Source organism: Pocillopora damicornis, chromosome 6 (assembly GCF_964200805.1).
Source record: "Pocillopora damicornis chromosome 6, jaPocDami1.2, whole genome shotgun sequence".
Lineage (NCBI taxonomy): Eukaryota > Metazoa > Cnidaria > Anthozoa > Scleractinia > Pocilloporidae > Pocillopora > Pocillopora damicornis.
The window spans coordinates 11,027,371-11,050,806 of NC_142675.1; the positions used below are offsets into that span (position 1 = coordinate 11,027,371).

The window sequence follows — 23,436 nt, forward strand, 5'->3', positions numbered from 1 at the left end:
CACTTGTAAGACGAAAAAACAGTATTAATTTTCAGTCTGCATTTTGTACCCAGTCTGCAGTCTACATTTTGTACCCGATCTGCAGTCGGCATTTTGTACCACAATACCAAATTATCTTTACATCCTTACCTTCCCCTACTCACAACTCCCTACCCTTTACCACTCACCCTCAGAATGACTCCCAAGCATACAAGGTGAATAATTTGAATTGAAAATCTTTGCAAAGGTTTATTCTAGAACGTACACTTCTTTGCGTTATATTCTTAATGCCTTTAAGTTCAAACAACTGGTTCGACCTAAGCGAATCTTCCTGGTTTCATTATTTTCTCGACGGTTTTCAAAAAATCCAAATTCAAAATCCATGTTGAACATTAGCCTGAGCTAATGGCGGTAATCCTTTCCATTCCTGATATTTTTGGGTGAGTGTGTGTGTCTGTGTTAAAAAAAAGTTCCACCAATCATTACTACTGTCTAAATTGGTGTTTTTAGTCATCAACCTATCAGGTTTCGAGTTTAAATTCAGTTTCCTAATGGCAAAAATTACTTCCGTGCTAGCGTACATCTAGAGAGTGAAATTCCTATGCTCTCATATATGGCCATCGAACTCGATTCTAACATAGTTCTTCATTTGAAATTTATCTTTGTATGGATTTTAGTGATGCCTCAACTCACAGGTGACGTGTTATTCTGAAGTTTCTCTCGTTTTTACAGCGTAATTTAATCATGAACTCGATTAGGCGCTATAGCTCGCAGTTAACAGCACCCCCTGAACGTGAACATCAAGCACGTTGTCATGCCTGGCACTGTTTAAATCTTAGGATAATTTGAGAAAATTTGCGTCTGTTGGTCAGATAACTTAATATATGAACATTGGTTTGTTTTAACGGCGGTTTAAAATCTTCACTGTTCAGCAGATGGCGGAAGTGTCACATGGTACGAACCTACTCCTGTGAAGACAACAACGCGTCCATATGAAGTGCTTTCCCCTGGCATCGTACAGGTTTTAGAAGGATCTTCTGTCGCACTGAACTGGAACTACAGTCTGTCGTCAGGTTTCTTAATAGCTATGATAAAATTTAATGGTGATGGTATAGCCATGATTAGCGCCGGTGGACTAGTTGGTGCTCTTAATGCACATTTTCAGGAACGGTTCAACGTTAGCTCGACTCTTGGAAGAGCGTCTTTGTTTATCTATAACGTAACGGTTGCAGACGATAAGACTAATGGAGAATTTAGCTGTGAGTTACTTGATTCCAATGCTGATATCTGGAAACGAGCAATTCAAGTGGAAGTCATAGGTGAGCTTAAAAGTGCTTCCGACAAGAAAGGCAATACCTTAGGGGGCCAGACTGGCATTTCTTTGAATGGTTATGTGTCACCTAACAGGATATGGAATGTGCATTCTTGATTGTCTATTTTCTCATGATGTGTCTTGATCAGGGTGACTCTGTGGACCACTAACATTCACTGAGTAGGCTATGAACATTGTAATGTAGTGCACATGAATTTATGTGGATGACTCTACTTGAAGATATCAAGAAATCTAAATTCCTAGAGATACTACTTTGTTATGCCCTTAAGACTTTTATGCTAAATTGTTATACTTATTAATTACATAAAAGTTTGAATATGAAGAAAGACTTTTTACCTTATAAATGCTTAGCATGTTGTCTTATTATATTTATTTTTATTTCATTTATTTATTATTGTTATTATTATTATTATTATTATTAATTTGGATGACCTGGCCAACTCACTCACTACCTAGGCTTTATACTCATTCTATTTTATTCCTTACTTACTTTCGATTAATTCTTCAAATCTGGGCATCACTTTGTATAGTTTGCATATGTTGTAAAATGAGCCGAGTTAAAGTATATCTGAAGTCTTGACGGTAAAAACAGCTTTTTAAAATATTTTTAAGCTAGCTAAGCAATGTACCATTCTGTCAGAATATGTTATATGTGTGCAGGCTCTGTGAGGTTAATATATGCCAAAAATCTCCACAGGTTATGGTCTTAAACAGTTGATAACTTGCAAAATCAAAAGATTTTGTCAATAACACATGGTCACTCATACTGAACGTGATCACCATGCAGTTGTGGAACATGCTGTAAGAAACATGTTGCAGCACTTTGAGGATTACAGTAATTGCAGCTGTTTGATTTTTTCAGTGCCAGCTAAGGTAACTAATATCACCGGCCTAAAAACTGTGCAAGAAGGCAGTAACCTACTGTTAACCTGTAAAACATCTGGGAAACCAGCACCAAACATTACTTGGACCAAAGAAAAGCTAGTCTTGCAAGGAAATACTGAATCACTACAACAGGGAGCTAGGCTGAATATAAGAAACATTGGCAGGAATGAGTCAGGAACATTCTACTGTAAAGCATATAATGGCTTTGGAAACCCAGACAGTCAGGCAGTTGATGTGGATGTCACTTGTAAGCTAAATATTGCTTGTCTATTTACTGTGTATTATGTCCTTATTATTATGTTATACATCATTGATTTATCTACATGCAGATGTTTTCATGAGTGTGTGCCCTTGTGTATGTTTTAATAGGGTATTTCTGTTTTTGTCACTTCTAATTTGTAGTAAAAAATACTTATAAAAGCTTATTACTTGTGTCCCTAGCTGTGCTAAAAATTTTACAATTAATGTGCTAAGTTATTAAAGAAGCCAAAACATTAAGGTTAATTATATTAATTTCTTAATTCTCTGGGTGTTTATGAGAAAGAAAAAAATGTACAAACAAATACCAGCTTTTCTGTTTCACAAACAAATTTTTGAATTTAGACAGTAAGTTATTGCTGTGAAATATGTTTCACTTGTATCAGTGAGTGTACTTTGCATTATTTGAGCAAAGAAGCTGTAAATGTGTCGATCATATACTTTGTGTAAGCATCTTCAATATTATGTAATTGTCAGTGGTGCCATTTTTTTAAAATAAAATTTTGGGTATTTCCATTCAATTTACAGATGCAGTTAAGATTGTTAAATTTCAACCAGAGTATATTGTTGTTGTACAACAAAGTGTAACTCTTACCTGTGAAGCAGAAGGAAACCCTCCTCCTACTTACACTTGGACTCCCTGTGACCCAGAACAAGTTTGCAACAAGAATACTCTTCATATTACACAAGTCCTTAATGATGCCAACTATACCTGCAGAGTGGCCAATGAATTTAGTAGTGATGTAAAAGATGCCAGTGTCTGTAAGTTGTTCTAATCATTCCTAATTCACCACATGAAAACTTGCCATTTGAACAATTTTTTTTGGAAAATTTTTAATTATGTGTGAATTTTTATGGTAACTTTGGACTGAGAATTCCTAGGAATTCCCAACCATAACAACTCTGGTTCTAAAAACCTAGAAATTCCTAGAAACTCCCAGAAATTCCAAGTTTATAGCCAACAGGACTTGGAATCCTGGGAATTCCAACTCAGAGCACCAATAACTTTCCTTGAAAAGCTGTAAATCTAAAAAATTCCTAGGAATTTCTAAGAATGTTTAAGAATTCCTGGGAATTTTAAGCAAAAATCTGAGGCTACTTATATGAAATAAATACTAAAACTTAAAAAATCCCAATTAAAATTCAAGTATTCAATGAAATTTATTTACAAGCTTAATTAAAGTTTATGTGTAAAATATCAACATCAACATGTAGTAATATTAGGATGGAATTTGATTTATTTTTCTTTTCTTGAAAACTTCATACAGTTTAATCCTCAGTTATAGCTATTCATATAAAATAGTCCTAATCAATCATTAAATTTGGTTTGACACAAATTGTGAATAAAATCTGTTGATTCTTTTCCATAAAATGCAATATCTTAAATTATATTTGTTGCGATAAATATTATCTGTCTGAAAATAGTCTTAAAATGAGTTATTTAATTTTGGATGATGATACAAATGGTTTTAACCCTTTTGCTCCCAGAGACAGGCTTTGACTTGATTTTATGTGGTTGTAACTTATTTGGATAAAACTCTTACGTGTGAACACTCAAATGTAAGCTGTCAAGCACCATTTTCATGTTTTACTCTTTGTTTTCGTTGATTCTGCACTCTGAAATTTGAAGATTTCTTCTCAAATTTTGATCTAGCACTCTTGGGAGTGAAGGGGTTAATTACAATTAAATAATTGATTTTTAATTAAAATCTTGTTGTAACTGTAACAATAAATTAGAATGAAGTTATTCTAAACTGCAGACTTAGCTGCTGTTTATCTTTTTTCCCTGCGCTCACAATGAGTTGGCCTTTAATGAGGTTGTGTACAAGAAGCTTGACCATTTTGTATCTGGATTCCATGACATCTGAATTTGAAAAAAAATATATATAAAAATATATATTTAAAGTTCAGACAAGGCCTTAGATATTTATAAGGAAAAGGGCATTCATTGGAATCTCAACTTATATTTTTTATATTGCAGTTAGTACATCTCTCCCAAAGATTTTACTAAAAAAGAGCTGAATACATTATTTTGTTTTTACCAAGGAGGACCTCTTTACGTAATTAGGTTTGTTTAATCACAGTTTGTATTATGAATCTTGAATGTTCCCAAACGTGACTAAAGTAATCTTGAAATCTTACTGATAGATTTATTTCACTGTAAAGTATAAGCTTAAGAAACTGCAACATGCAAGTGACCGATTCGATTCTCAGAATTATTCTAGTTTCAGTTGCGCTGAGCGTTATGTAAGCTTAATTCAAGCCGTTATATTTATTCTTTGATAAGATTTTGATCTCGTAGCGAATATCACAATTTTTACTTACCACAAACTTTCAAAATCGAGGCTTTATAAATGAACACTCGACTCTTGTTTGTACCAGTCAGTATCTCAACTGTTATCCCTTCTTTTAGCTCCACGGCGCCAACGACTTCCCTTTCTTTTACAACACTCACGCTGTTCTCGTTTTCCCATTGAACCACCATAAAAACTATCTTCAGAAATGTTATATTAAGCAAACAGTTGAGAAAAGAAATAACTTAACACTCGAGCGATCAACCGGTGAAAAGTACATTCAAAGATAAGCGCCAAATGGAGTCTTCTTTGTTTCCGATCACGGGCATGACCACGTGGATCTTTTAGGACTTGTCATTGGCTAGCAAAGTGAATCCGCTGGCTTGCCGATTGCAGTGTGAAGAGAAGCGCACAACTTTACCCTGACTTCTCCGACCGGTTCTCTGCTTCTGGACGTTGGATACCTTAGATCCATGTTCTGACGGTGATGTAAATAATGATGTGAGCTCATTGTATGTAGAATTATAATAAAGTTCGGATATAACGCGCTGTCATTGGTCGAAAGAGTGTGCTCTATGAGAGTATAGAGCATAGAACTGAGCTAAAGCTGTCAGGCCATCTGCCAAATTGTACTATGTTCGACCTTTTCCGGTAATTGAAAGTGAAATTTCGGAACATGCGAGCCGGCAAGTAGCAACAGAAGAAACAAACAAAGATTTGTAAACATACTAGGCGCCGTAATTTACGTTATTAAAACGTGAGCAGATACGAAAATCCTCAAAGGAAAAACAAAATAGACATTCCGAGTTTTAAAGATTAATTCACGCTCAGTTAGATTGCAAGCTTACGTACGGAAATAAAAATCAAACACAGCTAACACTCATACAGTATATAAAGTTCAGTGTTCAAAAACAAAACAGAACAAAACAGAAATGATGAAAAATATAACCAAACTGGCATAACTGTTAAAATTCATTCTAATCATGACGGTGTCTGAGCGAATATGATCATGCTGAAGTCCATCGCGGCTTGCTCATCATGGCGATCTCCGATCATCACAGTAAAGCAAGCCTCAGAAACTACATCGGCCACCCTTCGAGTGAAAAAATAAGAGCTTGCTCTGATATCCTTTCCGATGCGTTGAGTGGAAAGTCACATCTGTCACTGCAGCCGAGTTTTGCCGCGCTGTCATCCCTAGCGATCTTCATGTTCCGGTGAATTCGGCTGTCGTTCATTCAAAAAACACGGTAAAATTTCCGCACAGCCCCATACTACATTATGCATTCAGTTCTTGGATTGAGAAAACAATGACAAAAACAAAAGATTGCCATTGGGAAAAAAGATTTGTTTTACAATAGTATGGGGCTGTGCGGAAATTTTACCTAGAGACTTAAAAACTTCAGGGAAAAGTGTTAAATTCGACCTGCCGAACCATTTTAGTTTGTAAACTATCGCAGAATGTGAACTTTGATGGTTTGACACTTTTGACAGCTTTTGTCTTGTACAGCCAATCAGATTATTTGAACCATTCTAACAGGGATTCTGATTGGCTTATTGTAGCGTGCTTTATGAGAGTCTAGAGCATGCTGACGACACTGTTGTTCGCTTTGGAAATAAAGTTTGTTTTGAAAATTGAAAGTAATGCTCGGGGAATTTAATGGATTCTCTATTATAAAACAAATAGAGAAGCCTTGACTGTGCTCTGTTCTGTTATAAAGCACTTAGGAAGCGGCTAGAGCACTCAAGAAGTGGGGCGAAACACTCGACTACGTCAAGGCTACCACAGTCAAGGCTTCTCTATTTGTTAAATAATCGACAAGAATCGATCGTACTACAAATGCACGATTTGTGGCCGAAAGTTTTCGAGGAAACAAAGACTCAAAACCCACTTGAGATGTGTTCATGGCAAAGGTGAGAAATACAACACAAGCCAATCACAATTTTGAATGCGATCACAGATCGTCTTTTACCCTCATTTTTACAAAAGAAGGATACCAAATTAGGAAGTCTAAGAGATACATGGATGATCCCAGTGTACCAGTACCTAAATCAACAAAGCTTGACCGTAACAAGCGTTCAGGAACACGTTCTAACACCGCCATCTCGATTCCTCAGTCAGTCGTTTCCACTGAACTTAAAGCAGTGGTGCCAACAGAATAGAGTGCGTCTCATAAAGGAGAAACATTTGTACAAGAGATGCAACTATATGCGATTACAGAGGTGCATTGGAACTCTGGTCCACAAATGGTTATGCAATGTCCGATGTATAAAACAATAATTTGTTGATAGCTGACAGACAGAGAAGAACAACAAGTAAACTTTAGAGCTGTTATTATTCAAGTGTCACTTGCACTTTTTATTTGTATATAAAGAAGGACTTGTATTTTGCACTAGAAATAAAGATAAGTAATATTTTTTGGAAGATCCAGTGATTGGGACATTTAAGAAGTTAAGTTACGACAGGAAACTCGGTTTGTACTTCTCACTAGTCTAAAAAGTCTTGAATTAAAAATATTTTCAGATCAGAGTTTCAAAAGGTGTTTTTTCTCAAAGGGAACAGTGACTACCTCTGTCTTGTCTGCATGCCAAATGTCTGTGAAGTGTGTGGATGATCCACAAGTATTCGAACTCTTATAAAAATGTTTTGTAAGAATAAAATCATGCAAAACAAATTACAGCAATCAGTCAGAAAAACAGAGCAAAAAACTAAATAATAAAAAAAAAAAGAACAGTAACAACAATCATGAAAAAAGAAAGATTAATCAGGTGTTGAATTTGTTTGTCCAAGGCATGAAATTTTTACTAAAAATAATGTCAACAAAAAGTCTCTGACACTATTTGAGGCAACTGAGCTTGACTGTTCCAAGGTTTTCTAACAAAGTCAGCTAGTAATGTAGATTAGGGAGGTAACTTATGTTTATAACTAACATAGTTCTTTAAGTGTAGATAACAATGTAATTATTGTTACACATGTGGAAGTTGTGTACCAAGGAACAGCTAATGAATGTTTGAGGATTTTGGCACATTTTTGAACATGAGACATTTTGCATCACAATAAAAACTTTTATGATCATGGAATCCAAGAGTCCTTTGAGGTTAGAAAGCAAATCAGCGATATGAATACATTAGATTAATTGGCAATTTGCATTTAACATAATTGACTGCTGCTTCATGATAAAATCCATATTAACATAGAGATTTACTAAAACTTAGTTTGAATAATAAATTCATGATCTTTCAGTTATAAACATATACATATATGTCTATCTCGTGGTAAATTTTGTGTAGCATACCTTTAATTGAGCCAAAGTTTTAAGCCTCTAAAATTACCCCTCGTCTTAAACCTTCACATTCAAGGTATTAAGAATTTCTTCGAATTTAAGTGGACCTCAGGGTATTTAAATTACCTCAAATTCAATTCCCAGAAATTCCCAAGAATTCCACCCTTCCTAAATTATAGGTAGTTTGTATAGCTGAGAATTCCTAGGAATTCCTAGGAATTCCAAGTCCTCACAAAACTCAAGTCTTCCTTTCCCAGAAATTCTCAGTAATTCCAAGCTTTTCAAATCAGAGCTTATTTGCATAGTTAGGAATTTTTGAGAATTCCTAGGAATTCCTAGGAATTCCCAGAAAACTGGGTATTCAGTTCGCAAGGGTTATTCAGGTCGAAGTCATCATCCTGATTGAACACCAAACTCTTGCAACTTATTTACAGGGAAAAATGTGGCGGCCATAGGGGAGAATTAACAATTACCAACAACTAAATGGTAAAGGGGGAGCTAGAAACAATTACAAAGCCTGCAGCTGAAAGAGCTATTATATTAGATATAAAAATATTGAATGGCACTCCATATAATCCATTTAGTAAAGTACTGGGAGTAATTTTTATTGTATGGCAAAAGATAATGATTCCTAAAGTCTTTCATTGCCCCAAGGACTACTAAAAGGAGATAGTTACAATTTGCACAAAAACTGATGGGACCAAATATTGTGATAAAAAGATGCATGTACTCATAACTTCATACAGGTGTACATGCTCTTTTTTCCTAATGTGGCTCTGATTCTGGCAGAATCTGTCAGTTTGATTAGTGTTGCATCTTCTAATTTACCTGCAGACATTGGAGGAAATGTGATTAATATAACCATTGTCATCACCAGTGAAAGTTGTACTGATGGAAAATACAACCAATCCTCATCACTGATGAAACTCAAAGAACTGGTAAACATTTTTATTGGTCAACAGAGCAGTATTTTATCTTATTCAGCTTTATCTCTTAGTACTATTTCTTCTGCTGCTGCAGTATAATATAACATGCAAATCACATAAGGAGCTTAAGTGTTGATGTGCTATTTGCTTCGCATTTAATTCAGTGTCACTCAAACATTCCAACAAAGCCAATGCATGTAGTGCACTGATATACATGCCATAACAATTTTATTCCTTTCATTGAAGAGACATATGTTTATCTGATTTCATGTTTGTGTTTGAAGGTAATTGATAAACTATTTTGATCTGATGTTCATTTGCACTGTTCTATTGGTGCCTATATGGTTCTTATAGATGAAAGTGGTCTTTGTTAGTAGACCTGGTTACAGGAGTGTGGAGTTGAAAAGTGGAATCAGGTTTGTAAACTGCTTGGATCATCAATTTCTAAGTTTTAATTTTCAAATTTCTAACGCACTTAAATTTATTTTAATTGATCCTGATCATCTTATGTCTGTATCAAGGTGTGGAAGTATAACTGTTGACCTAGCACTAGTATTCAACTCCACAACAAGAGAGCAAGATGTTATTAGATTTCTTTGGAATGCTGCCAAAGATGGGAAACTTGGACAGTTCGATGTAAGTGCCATACACAGGACAAGATCTTCGGTTGATTTCGAAATTGGAACAACTGCAGCAGCAGGCACAGTGATATCACCTGGAAGTAAGTTTTGTTAATTTTTGCTATCTATTAAATGTGCAAACTTTTTGATATGGATCAATTCATTTGTGGTACATATTTCACAGAAATCTGAATCCATGATATGCTCTTCAGTGGAAAGTTATTGGAATTTGATATCACATTGTAATCATGGGAAACAAAAACGCCGTTTACACTCTATGTTCGGCATTCATGTAAAATATCCCTGTTGTATCCATAGTATGAGTAGGAAAAGCGTCGTGAAACGGTAGAGCGGAGGATTGCCGACATTTAGTTTGTGGCGACATATCTATCATGTGTTGTTCTTCTCCGCATATTTTCAAGGTGCCGCAGGGATTATTGTTGGTGCAGTGGTTGGATCAGTTGCCACAGTGGCTGTAGCTGTTGGAATATTTGTCTTTTTCGTATGGAAGTCAAGAAGGCGTCGCAGCAAGAAATCGAATAGTAAGAATTGTGTTTCTGACAACATTGGGTCCCACGTTTAGGATAGGTATAGGATATTTTAGGATGTATGGTAGCACCTGGCAATTAATTATAAGGGCTGCTTGTGTTTTTACATAGCTTCATTTAAACACAAGAAGGTAAACACGGAAAAAGTTCAATTTTGCGCATAGATTAAGCGTCACAACTGTGATTACATGCGTGAGTACTAAAACATGGAACGACCTAAAACCACCTACAACCACCTACAACCACCTCAAAAATTTCAACAACCACCTACAACCACCTCAAAAACATCTACAGCCCCTTGCAAACTATCCAAAACCATCTAAAACAAGGCATAAATGTCTAAAATAAGGCGAGACGGCAACATGTCACGTACATAAAATACGAGAATCGAACGAAACTTCCACCTCCCCCTTGTATAATCAACCATCTCACGAAATAAAATGCGAGAGTATGCTAATTATATTTTATATTCCTTCAGTAGCAAAAGACTTAAAGAACTTTACAAAATGAACTATCAAGTTGCAAAAAATAATAAAGTAAAATGACAAACTCGTAGTCAAAAGACTGACTTGACCTGGCTTTTTCTACCCTGGGTACCAGCAGACATTTTGGCTTACGTCTAGAAAAAGTATGAGTAAGAATGGTCATTAAAAATATTTTAAGCGAATCTGTGCGTACCTTTGGGATCTTCCTTTGGCACGAACGCCATCGTGCTGGCATTCATACAGCATACAGCTGCACAAGTGGTGCCACTTACGCAATAGTGACTCACGTTTTGCTCCAATTACATTTCCAGTTCTGAGACTATAAATGGAGAAAAACACTGCCTTGGACCATTACGTAATCAAATGTAATGTGAGCCAAAACGTCTGCTAGTTAAGTTCTCCAAGTCTTTTACTATTGTGCAGGCTGATTACTGTGGTAATATAAAATATAATTGGCATGCTCTCGCATTTCATTTCGTGAGATGGTTGATTGTACAAGGGACCAGGGAGAGTAAGATTTCAGGGGTAGGTGGAGGTTTCGTTTGATTCTCGTATTTCATGTACGTGACTTGTCGTCTCGCCTTATTTTAGACGTTTATACTTTGCTTTAGATGGTTTTAGATAATTGCGAGGGGCTGTAGATGTTTTTGATGTGGTTGTAGGTGGTTGTTGAAATTTTTGAGGTGGTTGTAGGTAGTTTTAGGTGGCTGTAGGTGGTTGTAGGTGGTTTTAGGTGGTTCCATGTTTTAGTACTTAAGTGAGTACGTGCTCTTATTTAAATGTCACTATTTTTTCATGATTTTAATTATCGATTCAGACTTGCTATAAAACGCCTCCATAACAAAATTATCCATGTATAACTAATTTTCAGAGGACATTATTCGGCATTGCCCTCGAATTCATTTCTTCCTTTCTCTTTACATACTTTCTGCGCTGATTTTTCTTTCTATTCTGCTTCCTCATCATACTTTGTTGATGTTTTTTTTTTTCATCGTTTTAGGGATATCAAAAAGAGAGAGGTGAGATAAATTATCGGCCATTTTCACGGTTTATTCACATTTAGATTTTGTTACCAATGGGAACTGTTTGCAACTGTGAACTACTCCTTTTGCTTTTCACATGCATCACAGTAGTTAAGTTCAACTTACGTACTTCATCTAGGCGTTAATTACCTAGAGTATCTTTGACTTAATACCTTTAACACTACACACCACGCTTTATAGGTGTGAACAAACTTGCTATGCAGGTATTATGTTCTGCATCTATAGGAAAGTAATGAAGTATCATCGTTACTAATCGCTTCTCTCTTCAAGCTTTGGCTGTTTATGAAACCTGCTTTTATTTGAGCTAATAGCTCAGAGCAAAATGTGGCATGCTGTCGCTAATGTCTTGTGACTAATGTTCTCAAAGGTGTGTTTACATCCAGTTTTTATTGCTTTTCCGTCAGAATTTACCCTGATGTTCCATCCCTTTGGCATTTGAGATTTGTGGCAAAGATATCAATTTTATGTATGTGAATTTTTCACTATCTTAGGAGATATGGAAAATCAACAGAAGAAAGAGGAATTGGTGATGTAAGTGGTCTCTCTATTTAACCCTGTACACCCTAACATCATCATGCATATTCTCCATACCGTCTTCTATACATTTCCTAGGTTCTAACAAGAAGAATTTGTAAAACCATCAATAGCTTCGTTAGTTGTTAATCATTTCCTTTATTCTCGTGAATTAAACATTTGATTCAAGGGATAGATTGTAAAGAGAAATTAGAACCTTGTCACTCTTAGGATTAACGAGCTAAAAAGTGTAGGATACTACTGTTCAATCAAGCTCAATGTTGTGCTTTTCTCCTTCGATTTGCGGTGATCCCAATCTAAGAAATGCGCTATATCTTTGGAGCAATAACTATGCGAAAGCTTCTCCAGTAATAAATCCAATTAGCTTGTGTGTCCTTCGACAAACGCTAACGAGCTGAACAAATAGAAAGTTTGATACGAACTTAGGTGATATTAAGTACACTTTTTGAAGATGAATTCCCAAAGATATTTGTACCAAGTAAAGTTTCATTTATGATCATTAAATTTCCGAAGACAAAATGGCATTTGCACTTTGAGAAAAAGGAAGTACATTGTTACCATGAAGTTGCTTTTGCATAGTAATTGCACAAATGAAAGACAGAATGTTTAGAGTGGTAGTTTTAAGGTAGTTTATATGTATAATTAAGTATATTGAGAAGGCAGTTGTTTAGAAAAGTTGTAACACCTTTAAGCAGAGCCGTGGTTTATGATTACGTTTCTTACTTAAAAAATGATAAGACTGAGTTTGAAAAGCTTCAAGGCCAGCAGCACATGGCATTGGATGAGAGGGCCCGACGCGCTGAACCAGTCAGTGAATACGCCTCTTTAAATTCATCTACACGCTATTGGGAGATTCCTACAGAGCACGTGACTATAGAAAAGATCGTTGGTAAAGGTGCTTTTGGCCAGGTTGCCAAAGCAACAGTCATAGGCCTCCACGGAAGACTAAAGAAGACACTTGTGGCTGTCAAGACGTTGAAAGGTATCAAGTACTTCAAATGAATTCTTGCATTTCTGTAAAGTTCCTGAGGTAAAACCCCACCCCCCCCCCTCAAAAAAAAGGTAGCGCCTTGAAAGACGCAAGTCAAACCCAACCTCTCCGCATCTGATGTGGAGACTTAGGTCATCTTAGTGTTATTTTTTTTCTTCTATCAGTTTTCAAGTAAACGTGATTTCATTAGGTTGACCATGATAATCAAGGCACTTTGCTAAAAGGTATCGCTTATTCATCCAAATGAAACCGCAAATCCACCTTAATTTCACCAAGAGCCTTTCGTCTAAAAATTTTTTTTATGTTATTAGTGATCAAACCCCCGTTCTACCCACCCCAAAGTAGCAAATCTCAAAGACTGATATTTCGACTTAAAAAAGAAGGATGTCGCTATGTTCGTGATTTTATTTTCAGTTGAAAAAAGATTGCAAGTGTGTTAGCTGAGCATAAGCCGCTAACTTTTTTTTGTTGAAAACAAATTGAGTTTAATATCTCTAAAGATATTAAACGACAGTCATTGGGATGGAAGTAGAATGTAGGATTTTGTCATTGTCTTTTTTTTACTCTGAATACAGTGTTTTATTTAGTAATGGTAAAGTGTAACTGAACTTAACATTTTGGCTGCACCAGTATTGTTGTTCAACCTAGTCGATCTTTCTCTGCTTCACACCAGCTGCATATAAGTTGTATTTGTCATAACATACTTTATAAGATATCTTGATTTTACCTCTGACCTGATAATTGTAATGATGATGCTAAACCTCTAAGCTGCACAGAGCTCAGTATGAGGTAGGATATATACTAATTATTTTAGTTCAGTAACTGTGGTTGCTTGTAAAGGTAACAGCTTTTGGGTGATCATCTTGCAGCTGACGCTTCTGCATTAGAGAGGAAGGACTTATTGTCCGAACTTGATTTGATGAAGCAACTGGCACCTCATCCTCATGTCATTAAACTACTGGGATGTGTCACAAAATCTGGTAAATATGGAAAAGTATGCTTCAATAGCCCATAAAATTATCTTCGATCAGATACCTAGTTCAGAGACATCTCATTCACCGCTCGAGCGTTTTCTTCGGAAACACAAACTTGGGGTAAATTTCAACATGCTCCTTTTCCATTCGGCTCTTAGTTATTTTGTGTAATCTTCGGTCACCGACCTCTAATTACCAGGTATGGTTGTCGATTTCCTTAATGCTAAACGTTCTTTCTTGTCATCGTGAAATATCCCATTTATTCTGAGTGAATTTAAAATACATCTATCTTGCAATAGGGCCATTAATGGTATTGATTGAATATATTCCATATGGGGATCTGCTTGGTTACCTAAGAAAGAGCCGCGGATTAAACGACACTTACTACAAAGACCCGGACGTCAAGCCACAAACAAATCTGACATCGCAGCAGCTTATGAAATTTGCATGGCAAGTTGCCGATGGAATGTCGTATTTGTCATCGATATCAGTAAGTACACATTATGGGCCGGCTATTTTAACAAAGCTTAGCTGTTCTTTAACAAAACCACGTTCTAAACTATCTAACCTGAAAATTCTACCTGAACATTCATAATTGTCAAAAAAATCAACCCTTTTACGGAGAAAGCCCACTGACTGCGTAAAACCGCGGTTTAGGTTAGACTTCTTGTAAATAACCGGTCCATACATTTAGTTTGAGAACTTACAGATTGCCCATCTTACTTAAAACGGACCCTCGTGTCAATTATTTTTTCAATTCTCTCGCATCCTCTCAAGTCGTTCCAACATCAATAATTTGTTATGCTTTGCTACAGATAATCCATCGAGACCTTGCAGCTCGTAATGTGTTGATTGGAGAAGGGGAAATGTGTAAAGTAACAGACTTTGGTATGGCCAGAGATGTCCAAGAGGACAACATTTATCAACGGAAGTCAAAGGTACCAAACGATTTTAAGCTGATAATTATGTTGAAATTAATGTAAATTTGTATGAGTGTCTGCGGTTTTAACTTTACATAGGTCATTGGCTCTCTCGGCTTCTTTTCTAACACATTAAATCACTGCTAGGACTACTTCAGTTAGCTAGAGATCTGTCCACAGTCTTGCATTGGTTAAGTCGCATTTATCCTTGATCATGATCTTTTTAATATCCTTAATCATGATCTTTTTAATATCCTTAATCATGATCTTTTTAATATCCTTAATCATGATCTTTTTAATATCCTTAATCATGATCTTTTTAATATCCTTAATCATGATCTTTTTAATATCCTTAATCATGATCTTTCTAATTTAGGGGCGTCTCCCTGTCAAATGGACTGCCATTGAGGCATTACTGTACGGAAAATATTCCACAAAGAGCGATGTGTGAGTACAAGGACTTCATAAGGTCTATAAGCAAAATGGGAAAAGTTATTGGATGTCTTCTGTATGTTAGGTATTGAATTTTTTTAATTTATGTGGAGATGTGGAGGAATCTTATTATGAAGGAGTGGTGATACTCGTTCTGGCTTAGATTTGTGAGTAATGTCCCAGGTTCCGCTCTTGTAACGAGTCTAGTGAGCTTCCCACGAAGAAGTTTCATTTACTTTTTTTTTTTTAACAGTACGGAAGAGAACGTTTATTTTCCTTTCCTCGTTTGTTCTACAGGTGGAGTTACGGAGTTCTACTCTATGAGATTTTCACGATTGGTAAGTTGTGAGATTAATGACCAGACCATTAATTTTAGCGTCAACGTGTCAACAAAAGTGGCACATGTATCGACATGTGGTCATAAAGTAAGCAGGGTGTACCGTTCTCTGAGGAATTCGGTTTTGCCTTTGTGATTTGTAACTGCCAAGCCACCTTAGATTGCCTCAGTCGCTGAACTTATTCGAAAAAGACAAAGGAACAATGGTGTAGGAATTATATTGTAAAAATATATTTACAAGTGTTGGGCCCTTCTTGAAAGAGTGCATTGAGAGTACCTGCTTTATTTTAGGTGGTTCACCTTATCCAAGGATGGATGGAAGAAAAATTGCAAAGTTGCTAGAGGAGGGATACAGAATGCCTAAACCACAACATGTGGATGAGAAATTGTATGAAGATTGTGTTGTTGTCTTTTTTCGTTGCCTTTTCTCTTACAGCAGTAATATTTATTTTAAATGTTCTTTTTGCTAAAGAGGCATGCACAGCCAAAATTAAACCCGTTTTCTTTTCTTAGCCAGCCTTCTTAAGGAAAATATTGGAATGAGTCAATGATCACGAGTTTGTCTCTTGTGGTGATTGAAGAAAGAAGCAAACTGTCCTACCGTATATGCAACATTTTATGTCTAACAATATCCTAACTGAGGCCAGTGAGAAAATACTGAGATATACTTGACATCTGTGTGTTTAAGGTTTAAAATAATGGCAAACTGTTGGAAAGACGAGCCTCACTTGAGACCATCTTTTGAGAAGTTGAGAAACGAACTCAAAGAAATGGAAAACCAGCACAAGGTAGGTTTGTGGAGTTAACTGTGATCGTTCAAAGTTTTATCTGACTTTGGCAAACTTACAATCGTGGAATATTGTTAGTTGAAAGTCAGCAGATTTTGTGTATTTTAATTTATTACGAAAATTACTGGAGTTTCGAAGCTACTTTATCTAAATTATGAGGTAAAAATAATGGGTCAGAATTCCAGCGAGTATTCTTGTACAAGTTTTAAAGCTTGTTCTGAAAACACGGAAAGGGGATGGTGATTTTGTGTTTCGAGATATTCTCTGAATCCATCAGTGAAAACCCAAAAAAAATGCTAGGTTGTATTTAGTTAATACCAATAGGCTCCTTTGAACGTTCAGTTGGGTCTGTAAACAAGCACACTGTGATATTCTTTACCTTTTTCTATTCCTTTTTTTGATGTACCACTGTCAAATGCATGTAATAATGGCGTCACTATGAAGCGTTCGAAAGTTGCATGTCTATTTTATTTCGGTTATTTCTAAGTATAATATCATCACCAACATGCTCTTCACGAACGATAAAAAGTCATTTTACATGGGGCCTTTATCGCGAGCGATTAAGATTTTCTGATTTTTACCCCTTTTTTCGCAGGGGCTGATAAACTTAAACAATTACGACGATCGACTCTACGTTAATGTTGACGATCTTGCTGTGTAAGCGATTGCATTCTCATGGAGCAAAGGATGGAGTGATAAATCTTGCAGTGCTATGATATGCAATTTTCCCTGTGTATTTGAAGTTAAACTTTCATTCGATGTTAATACAAAACAAGCTATTGAACAGTGAAGCGAGGAACAGCTGTATAGCTTTTTTAAAACTTTATGTTGAAAAGACAAATGATTTTTTGGAAAAGCATATCAAAGTAAATTTTTATCGGTGATAAAAATTAAAATTAATTTTTGAGAGTAAACATCTATTTTCGTGTAAAGTGTTAAAAAAAGGAAAATTGTTTCAATTCTCTCTTTTTCGGAGGCTAAAATAAATGTCAAAATATGAAAAGACACTTAGTATAGTGAACGTAAAAGATTGACTATTGAGGAACCCACTCTATTGATCAGAAATTTTTCGTTACTTATGTAATTCAGTGCGAAGGCTGAGAAGCCCGACTAAGCCCCCAAGGAAACGGCAATTCCTTTTGCTTTGCTCTTCTTGCAAATGATCATCAGTCCTTGGGGAACTTATAACAATAATAAGTGTTGCTATGACAAATTTATTTGACGGTTGTTTTTTTTAATTGCACTCTTAATTACAGGAATTGTTTATTAAGCTAATGATTGAACAAAAGTATTTTTCTTTTGTTATTTAAACGGTTGCTTTTCGTTCAAATTTTCATGTTAGTTTGATACATTTTCGGGATCAATATCAGTATCTAAGCAACTGCCCCTCCCCTAACCCAACAACAGTCTATTGATAACAAGTTAGGGTTAATGTTGGGTTAGGGGAGGGGTAGGTGGGCAGTTGCCCAGATACTGATATTGATCCCATTTTTCTGTGTGTGCGTAACCGTCGGAAAGCGCGGAATAAAGTTTGTGAGTTGTACAACGTCGTAAAAATTAATAAATAGTTTTCATTTGTGACCATAATGGGGCGTTGAAGTCTTGAGCGGCATCCTCTGTTTGAGAGTCCCATTTCCACATTGACCAAATCAAGGATGAATAATTATTCTGGTTCGTGGCGAGAAGAACTGGCCAAGATAACACTGATCGTCACTGCCCACGTAAAATTGCGCATAGAAAAATGCAACTACATCACAGTATAGTTTCCATGAACATCAAGATGAACCGATGAGGAACGCCAATTATAAGATAGCGGTCATTTTCGCTTAGGCGAAATCTTAGACTCTCAGGAATACGTCACATTCTCTCTTCTAGCAAGTAAACATCAATTATTGGGGAGTTTATCAGAAACTTTCAGGGTAGTATGAAATTTGAGACCGGTTTTTCGATAAGGTCTAATTTGGTGTACGTCATAGTTTGAAGTCTTTCAAAGGTTTGGATGGCCATTTTGATCCTACTTCATCAGCTCTGATCAAAGGTTCTCAAACGCTCTTCAACGAAATTCGTGTCTTCATGTATTTATCATTGCTTATGTTTGAAAACGGCAACGGCCGCTAAAAGACCCAAAAGGCCTATCATTGTGTGAAGTGTATTGCGTTACATAGCGTTACCATTTTAAAGTCTTATAAGGACATTTCCTACTACCTCAGTTATATTGTATGTCTTTTTTCCTTGTAAAATGACGGATCACAAGTATCGAATGGTAAATATATTACCTTAAACACTGAATTAAGGACGGTTAAAGTAGACCAATGAAAGGAGTCACTTGATCTATGAATACTCTATATTCTGCAAGGCGACATCATCCAGGCCTCCATACATGTCTAATACACACCCATAGATTCCGATGGAAAACGTGGTTTTTCGATTGAATAGGCAAAATTCCATTTGTGACACCTTCTAACGGAAGAAAACAGTTCGGCAGGTCAAAATTTACACTTTTGCCTGGAGTTTTTAAGTCTCTAATACAGAATCTGAAAGTGAAAAGTTCAGTGAAATCCAGCCGAACTGATGCTCATAAAAACACGCGAGTTTTTTTCACATGACAGTTAGAAAACAACTGTTCAAGGCTTGTACTTTATGAACGAAGGCCAGCCGAACTCACTGGAACATAAAGGTTGCTCGGGATGACCCAAAGGGAAGGATAATATTACAAGCGGTTAGTTGTTCACTTGAAGGGCGGCCGATTAATCTCCGAGGTTTGCTTCACTGCGATGACCGGAGATTGCCATAATAAGCTGAGCTAGCCGCGATGGACTGCAGCATGATCGCTGAGTCGCTCTGACGCCGTTATGATTAGTGTGAATTTTAAAAGTTATCCCAGTTTGGCTATATTTTTCATCACTCCTGTTTTGTTCTGTATTTTTTGAACACGAAACTATATATACTATCGGAGTGTTAGCTGTATTTGATTTTTATTGCCATACGTGAGCTTGCAATGAAACTGGTGACCAATCTAACCGAGCTTGAGAACCTCCAAAACTCGGATTGCCCATTTCGTTTCCTCTTTGAGGATTTTCGTCTCTGGTAACGTTTACGCAAGTTACGGCGCTTAGCAAGTTTACAAACCTTTGCTTGGTTCTTTTGTTGTTACTTGCCGGCTCGCTCGTTCCGAAATTCCACTTTAAACGTTTAACGAAAAAAACAAAGCTTGAGAGAAGTCCGGGAAATGGTCAGACGTAGAACAATTTGACAGGTGGCATGACAGCTTTAGCTCAGCTCTATGTTTTACCTTATGATAGAGCACGCGCTTTCAATCAATGACAGCGCGCGTCATGTCCGAACTTTCGAATAATTCTCTTTTGTGCAGTACGTTTTAAGGTGATATCTCCTCATCTGTATGTTCCTTATGAAGGGAAAGCCGGATGAGATTGTGCAAGAGAAAAGAAACATTTCTTTGTGCTGTTAACCTGTCTCTTCGGCAGAAATGGCTTCTGAGTTATACTCCTCAAAACCGTCATTTGGGTATCCTCCATTCTTAAAGCGTACTTTGAAACTCTATACACTTTTTATAAAAGGTGGAGAGTGACGAATTCGTTTTTAAGAGGTGCAGCGCTTCTCCTTTTACGAATTCTTTATTTGCGCCTGATGGATGAAACGAATAAAAATTCGTGTATTAGAAGGTCTTTCTCTCTTTGTGGTGCGCTTACACGTTGAGGGTCGATTCCCAGTTGAATATCTTTCGTCTAGGAACGTAATTTCTGACTTTGATATTTTTACAGCTGGTGTCTCAGCAAGACTACAATTTGGATTCTATCTGAATCTCGTCAGGTTTCTCCTAGGAATGAATTTGTCACGAAGGAACGTCTGGAGTCGCGTAGCCCCGTCAACACTTTTTAACTTTCGAAGGATCGGCAACAAACAGTCAATTTTCATTACATTCCACGTATGCGCGCTATTCTAGCTGCCTCAGAAGATGTTCACTCGACTGCCACAGGATGCAAATATTTTACTTTTCTTTTACGGCCATGATGCAAAGTAACCAGCGTGCACACATCGCCTGGCTCCACCCAGTTCTGTGGCTTCAGTTTCAGACCAATCCATCTACTCCCCCCCCCCCCCAAAAAAAAAAAAAATCTGCTATTGATCGAAAATGAAATTTATGCTTTTCTCCTTAATCCTTAATAATGAAGTTATCTCGTGCTACTTTAGTTCTTTGGCTGATTGCTATTTTGCGCGGAGTTTCAGGAGAAACAGGTAAGAGTTCGCATTGGACGACTGAGAGATGTTTCAGTCCCAGAGTTAACCTTTTAATTACGTTCAGCAAGCAGTTAAGTTCGACAAGTTCTGCCGCGCTACACGACTCTGGTGCGAAAGCGATTCAAACTGCGGAGCCAAACAAAATTCATAAAAACATGATTATATTTTTGCGCGATTGTGCTCCCGCGGGGTGTTACGACAATTAATTCTTACTTAACATTAGTGCGAACTTCTCCGTGCCACACTTTTTGAGCGTTAACTAGGCTACCCGTGTTAAATGAAAGAATTAGAATGCTATTGAAGGCGATTACATTTCTTCTCTCCGTTTATGACTCGAGGGCGAGGGTAGAGAGCCTTCCATGAACCGATGCTATAACTGTTGATACCTCGCTCGAGGCTGAGAGTTTAACACGTGCACTCTAGAGAATGGGCTTTGACGAAAAACTCGATCTTTAAGAGGGGCGTTTCGGCTGATACTTCAACCTTTCTCAGCATAGATTCGGGGAATTTAAATATCATGCGAATTTGGAGTTTAATGAGGTCGAAGGATCAACGTGAATGACCTATCTCTACTTCTCATGATTCATATGTCCGGATACAGACCACATATCTTTAGGCTGTTATGTGTTGAGCTTCAAAACAACTTCAACTGGATTTCCGCTAAGTGATTTATGTCAAACAGAAATACAATTCCGGTCAAGTAATATATACATTCAGCCAAGCGTTAAAGCGGGGCTCTTGTTAGTTTATTTACCAGCCCATCACCTTAATAAAACTATTCAGCACTCGTTGTCGTATAGTTCATTTCCGGACCAGTCCGGGGGAGTAGTAAGGGGATGGGGAGGGGGTTGACAAGGTCTGGTACACGCATGCTAGTCAGGGGAGAGGAGGATGTTGACAAGGTCTGATAAACGCATGCTAATCAGCTGTATTCTCAAGCAGCTGAGGACTGCCGTCGGTGTTCCTGACGTTTTGAACGGATTTTCGAAGATATACTACATCTGAAGATCTTCTTCAGATGTAGTGTATGAAGCCAGTATCAGTTGGAATTATATTCTATTGAGCGTCACTAACATTTTCGGTTTGGGAGAATGAGCCAAACTTGAAGAACACGGGGTAAACGACATTGAGGTGAGACAACACAGGTCGATAAGAACAGTAATTCAGTAAAACAATACGCCAAACTCGAATGGGTCTCTCTTATATCTTCTCTTGAAGTTGCCAGGTTTGACTGCTTGCTCCATTGTTTTTTCTCTACCGTTTCCTCCTCCTTTGATAAGCGTAGAAAGTTAAAAAGAAAAATAACTTTCAACTCGTGTTAGCCTGTTTTTTTGTTTTAAATTCTCCTTTGATATTCACGTTTCATAATTGTCCTCTACCGGGGTCTCGCATTAATTGTAACCTCACGAGAGTGCTTTAAAAATAGCAATTTGCTGATGAGAAAATGTAAGAGGACTTTCCCTTTTTCATTTGAAAAGTTCAGACGTTTTCATCTTTCCACAAACTTTCCACGGACTATCCATTTCTCTTTCAGGATTTTCGTCTTTGTTCACGTTATAAGAACATAGATTACGGGGTTTGGCACGTTTTCAAATCTTTGTTTGGTTTTTCTGTTGCTACTTGCTGGCTCGCTTATCCGAAATTTTTACTTTCAATTAACGAAAAGAAGCTAGAGAGGAGTCCTGGCCGATGAATGGATATTTTAGAGATTGGCAGATGGCGTGAAAGCATTAGCTCAGCTCCGTTTTTTTTTTTACTCTGATAAAGCACGCTATTTCAAGCAATGACAGCGCACACTATATCAGAACTTTATTGTAAAATAGTTTATAACATTCCTCTGCAGAAACTCTTATTGAGAGACCAGCTGAACCAGTTCCTTGGTACTGGTATATCGTACACGAAAGTACAGAAGGAAGAGGGGTGAGTTACTTGATTTTAGTAACCCATGTCATAAAAACTTCTCTTCCGTGTACTATTAAACATTAACTTTATCACTATTAGGTACATGTATACATGTTTTGTAACAGTAATTCCCACTTATCAAGGAAATCAAGGTAGTAGTTAAAAAAAACTGGCAAAGGAAGCAAGCCATGGGCGTTTGAAATCCAAGTTAATGTGGGTAGGAAGATCTTTAGGGAGAAAACATAAGCCCAGAGAGACTAGCGCATACACAGTTCATGAACAGTAAGTGATCTAAAACTTTTGCATCTCTCTTCGTTACTCAAACCAAGGACAATTTCCCACGATCTGGTCCAGGCATGTACTGTATTCTTGTTAAGATAAGGCATATCTTATGTGGTAAATATTGCATGAACAAGCACATTCGCTGCATTTGAAGTAGATTGGATTATTGTAGAATTCTTGATTTGCGTTGAAAACAGTTAAAGTATGTTATTAGATAATTAGATTTTGTTATTCTAGAATTACTGATGTTGAACACAGTTAAAGTATTAGCCCATCTCATAATGCTCCATAGTTGCCTAGTATATGTGCAAATATTCCTAGTAAAGCGTACCTTCAGTACATGCATGTTTTGCATAGACCATCT

The 23,436-nt window shown here is 36.9% G+C and overlaps 2 protein-coding genes and 1 long non-coding RNA gene across 10 annotated transcripts in view; 2 read left to right on the forward strand and 1 right to left on the reverse strand.

Annotated features, from left to right (window-relative positions):
* Positions 1-23,436, forward strand: part of LOC149043919 (ephrin type-B receptor 1-like) — a 92,710-nt gene that overhangs the window by 60,595 nt on the left and 8,679 nt on the right. For all 3 annotated transcript variants that reach the window (XM_089209073.1, XM_089209071.1, XM_089209072.1), the window contains exon 2: positions 22,732-22,808. In XM_089209073.1, the coding sequence (XP_089065199.1) occupies positions 22,732-22,808 (77 nt within the window). The remainder of the gene's footprint in view (positions 1-22,731; positions 22,809-23,436) is intronic.
* On the forward strand, positions 538-18,215 carry LOC149043922 (proto-oncogene tyrosine-protein kinase receptor Ret-like). Of its 6 annotated transcripts, none has more exons than XM_089208979.1 (19): positions 538-674; positions 915-1,298; positions 2,175-2,444; positions 2,984-3,217; positions 8,865-8,968; positions 9,311-9,372; positions 9,478-9,677; positions 9,999-10,118; positions 11,610-11,628; positions 12,144-12,183; positions 12,925-13,168; positions 14,047-14,157; positions 14,451-14,641; positions 14,967-15,089; positions 15,448-15,518; positions 15,801-15,841; positions 16,132-16,228; positions 16,529-16,628; positions 17,224-18,215. In XM_089208979.1, exons 1-19 carry the CDS (start codon positions 581-583, stop codon positions 17,287-17,289), a joined length of 2,571 nt encoding a protein of 856 aa, XP_089065105.1. In that variant the 5' UTR covers positions 538-580; the 3' UTR covers positions 17,290-18,215. The 6 variants fall into 6 exon arrangements, with proteins under 6 accessions (XP_089065105.1, XP_089065103.1, XP_089065104.1 ...); XM_089208978.1 differs by having other exon boundaries at positions 546-674; positions 912-1,298; XM_089208977.1 differs by having other exon boundaries at positions 9,311-9,677.
* LOC149043923 (uncharacterized) lies at positions 4,055-5,002 on the reverse strand. Its single transcript, XR_016187517.1, has 2 exons — positions 4,781-5,002; positions 4,055-4,319 (listed from the first exon to the last, which is right to left on the reverse strand). It is a non-coding gene; the product is annotated as an uncharacterized LOC149043923 (long non-coding RNA).